General features: G+C 67.8%; 1 protein-coding gene across 1 annotated transcript in view; it reads right to left on the bottom strand.

The window, feature by feature from the left end:
• AK8 (adenylate kinase 8) overlaps nucleotides 1-2,538 on the bottom strand; it is a 40,541-nt gene that overhangs the window by 21,579 nt on the left and 16,424 nt on the right. The window contains exon 6 of the mRNA XM_012721195.1: nucleotides 1,607-1,734. Within this exon, the coding sequence (XP_012576649.1) occupies nucleotides 1,607-1,734 (128 nt within the window). The remainder of the gene's footprint in view (nucleotides 1-1,606; nucleotides 1,735-2,538) is intronic.

The raw sequence follows: 2,538 nt of genomic DNA, 5'->3' as shown, positions 1-2,538 counted from the left end.
CGAGGCTCATGCGCCCAGCGGGGGCACACTCCTGGCCTGCGAGCCGCGGTGGTCCTGGCTGTATGGCGGTGAGTCGGTGTGAAAGGCCGAGGGAGGCCGGCGGTCTGGGAGCGCCCACAGCCGGCAGCGGCCAGTGGGGGTGGGAGCCAGGGAGCCGGGCTCTCGGCGGGGGCGGGGCTCTCGGCGGGGGCAGGGTGCTATACGTTGTTTCTGAAGACCAGCACCTCCACGTCCCTAGGGAATCCTCCTCAGGGGACGCCCCCATCAGGCACCGCCAGGGAGGGACGCGCTGGCTGGCGGCGGGGCGAGGGGCTTTGGCACCTTTGACGCAGGAACCGCCCGTGTGTCGTGTATCGTGCCGCCGCAATAAAAGCATTCGCTTTCCTACGTCGATGCCGCTCGGGGGCGGGGCGCAGGGGGAGCAAGGACTAGGAAGCACCCACCCAGGTAAGGGGGCTGAGGCCGATTGGATGGCTTTGGTATTGCGTCTACCCCAAACACCCCGAGCTCGCCACCTTATTTCTTAGCCCCCCCTTAGCCTGAGAGTGGAGGTCTGCACGAGTGGGCGCCAGGCCCCCACGCACTGGTCCCTCCCCACAGAGGTGGGGGCCCGCAGACAGAGCCCACTTGCCAGCCCCCACGTGGCGCTGACCCTCCTCCCACGCAGTGCTGGTCACTTGAAGGCCGTTCTGCAAAGGGACTGCATCAGCGAGAAGAGCGCAGCAAGCAAAGGAGCGCGCCGGCCCACAGGGCCTGGCGGCCTCACGGCCTCCCTTGTCCCGCCGGCTCTGAATGGCCAGTTCGGCCCCAGCGGTTACCATATAAATGTATACGCGATTGCGCCATTTTTCTCCCTAAAAGCAAGAAAGCTGCTTATTTGGATGAGAGTTTGTTTTGTTCCTGAACAACCAAGCACTTCATAAGGTGCCTCCCCTCTTCCGGGAAGCCCTGTGTCCCGGAGCGGTGACACGGTGCCCAGGTGCCCCGAGCGCCCGCCTCAGGGAGTTCTGAGCTCTGCGCGGCAGCCGCTGTGGCCCGGAGCGGGCAGAGGGAGCGAGGGGGCTTTGACACTCGCGCCCGGGCCCCTGGCTTCACAGGTAGGGAAGTGGGGCCCGGGAAGCGAAGCCCTGCGATTGGGGGGCCACGCAGGCCCCGTTTGTGTCTCTCCTCTGGGACCCTCTGTGGGATCTTGTACAAAATACACAGCGCGAGGGGCGGTGGGGTCATGGCCGCCTCCACGGGCTCCGTAGGATGAGATGGGCGCAGACGTGGGACTCAGCCCCAAATGCCTGGCCTGCGGTCACCAGCAACGGTGTGGCAGCCACAGCCCCACGCCGGGGGCCCGCCCCGAGAGGGGGGTGAAGCAGCCCCCTGCGTTGGGAGCCTCGCGCAGCGCACACGCGGCACACTCCAGGAGCTCAGGGCTCGGGGTGCCAGGCCGGGCCGGCCCCATCGTGCTGGGCTTCTGGCCTCGGGCGGCCAGGCCACCCCGGGCCAGAGGAGCGACCCTGGCACTGGCCGGGCGGGCCGAGCGCGGAGGGGGCCGCAGCCCATCAGCAGAGGGCGCAGGGCAGGAGGCCGAAGCTTCCAGCCTGGGGAGCGGCACCCGAGTCTGATGCGACTGGCCACTCCCAGCCAAGGGTGGACCGAGGCGCAGAGCGTCTCGTAGAGGAAGTGCAGGCAGTTTCCGGTCGCTTCGATGCTGTCCCCTCCCCTTAATTCCTGGACAAATGGCTATGTGGAAACGCTTTAGAAGGTTGGCGACCGGCGGCCAGTTTAGTAAGAGTCGAGCCGAGGTCGGGGTGGACGCGAGGGCTCCTGCAGCCCGGCCTCGGCAGACTCCCCTGCCCGAAGGCCTCCCTGACACCCTGGTGCTCCCCTGCTCCTGCTGGCCCCTCGCCACCCTCGCCCTCTGCCTGGCTCGGGTGCCCAGCGCTCTTCCCCAGGCGGACGCCAGGCCGAGGCCAGTGGGCCTGGGGGCGTGTGAGGGCGCGGGGCAGGCCCTTGGCATGACCAGGCGGCCTGCTGGCGCACAGCCCGAGCGGCGGCACGGGGCCAGTGGGGGCGGGCGACGAGCAGGGGCCTTGGTGAGCGTCGCCCCCCAGTTCCCGCAAGTCAGACGTCCACCTTTCGTTCAGGCCGGAAGAGGAAGGGCAGAGTGTTTTCATGGTCTTGAATGGTGTCACTGGAGCAGGGGCCAGCAAGCTGCAGGCCTGGGCCAATGCCGGCCAGGGCCTGTTTCTGTAAATAATGTTTACTGGAACGAACCGTGCCCTTCGCCTCCACGTTCGTCACGTCAGGCCAGCACTGCAGCCGGGCCCGTGCGACCTGCAGACCCTCAAGTATTTCCCGCCTGGCCTTCGCAGGCTACACCCGTCCACCCCGGGTTCACATCTGTCCAGCCCGAGTCAGACAGCTCAAACCCGCTGCCCAAAGCAGGCGGGCCGACCCGCAGCCTCGGTGACCGACACTCCTGTGGGTGCCCCGCACGTGGCCAAGAGCGGCCGCTCACCACCTGGCGCGCTGGACAGCTGCCCA

This window comes from Condylura cristata, unplaced genomic scaffold (assembly GCF_000260355.1).
Source record: "Condylura cristata isolate star-nosed mole 26May11 unplaced genomic scaffold, ConCri1.0 scaffold00006, whole genome shotgun sequence".
Taxonomy (NCBI): domain Eukaryota; kingdom Metazoa; phylum Chordata; class Mammalia; order Eulipotyphla; family Talpidae; genus Condylura; species Condylura cristata.
This window is presented reverse-complemented; position numbering and strand designations above follow the sequence as displayed.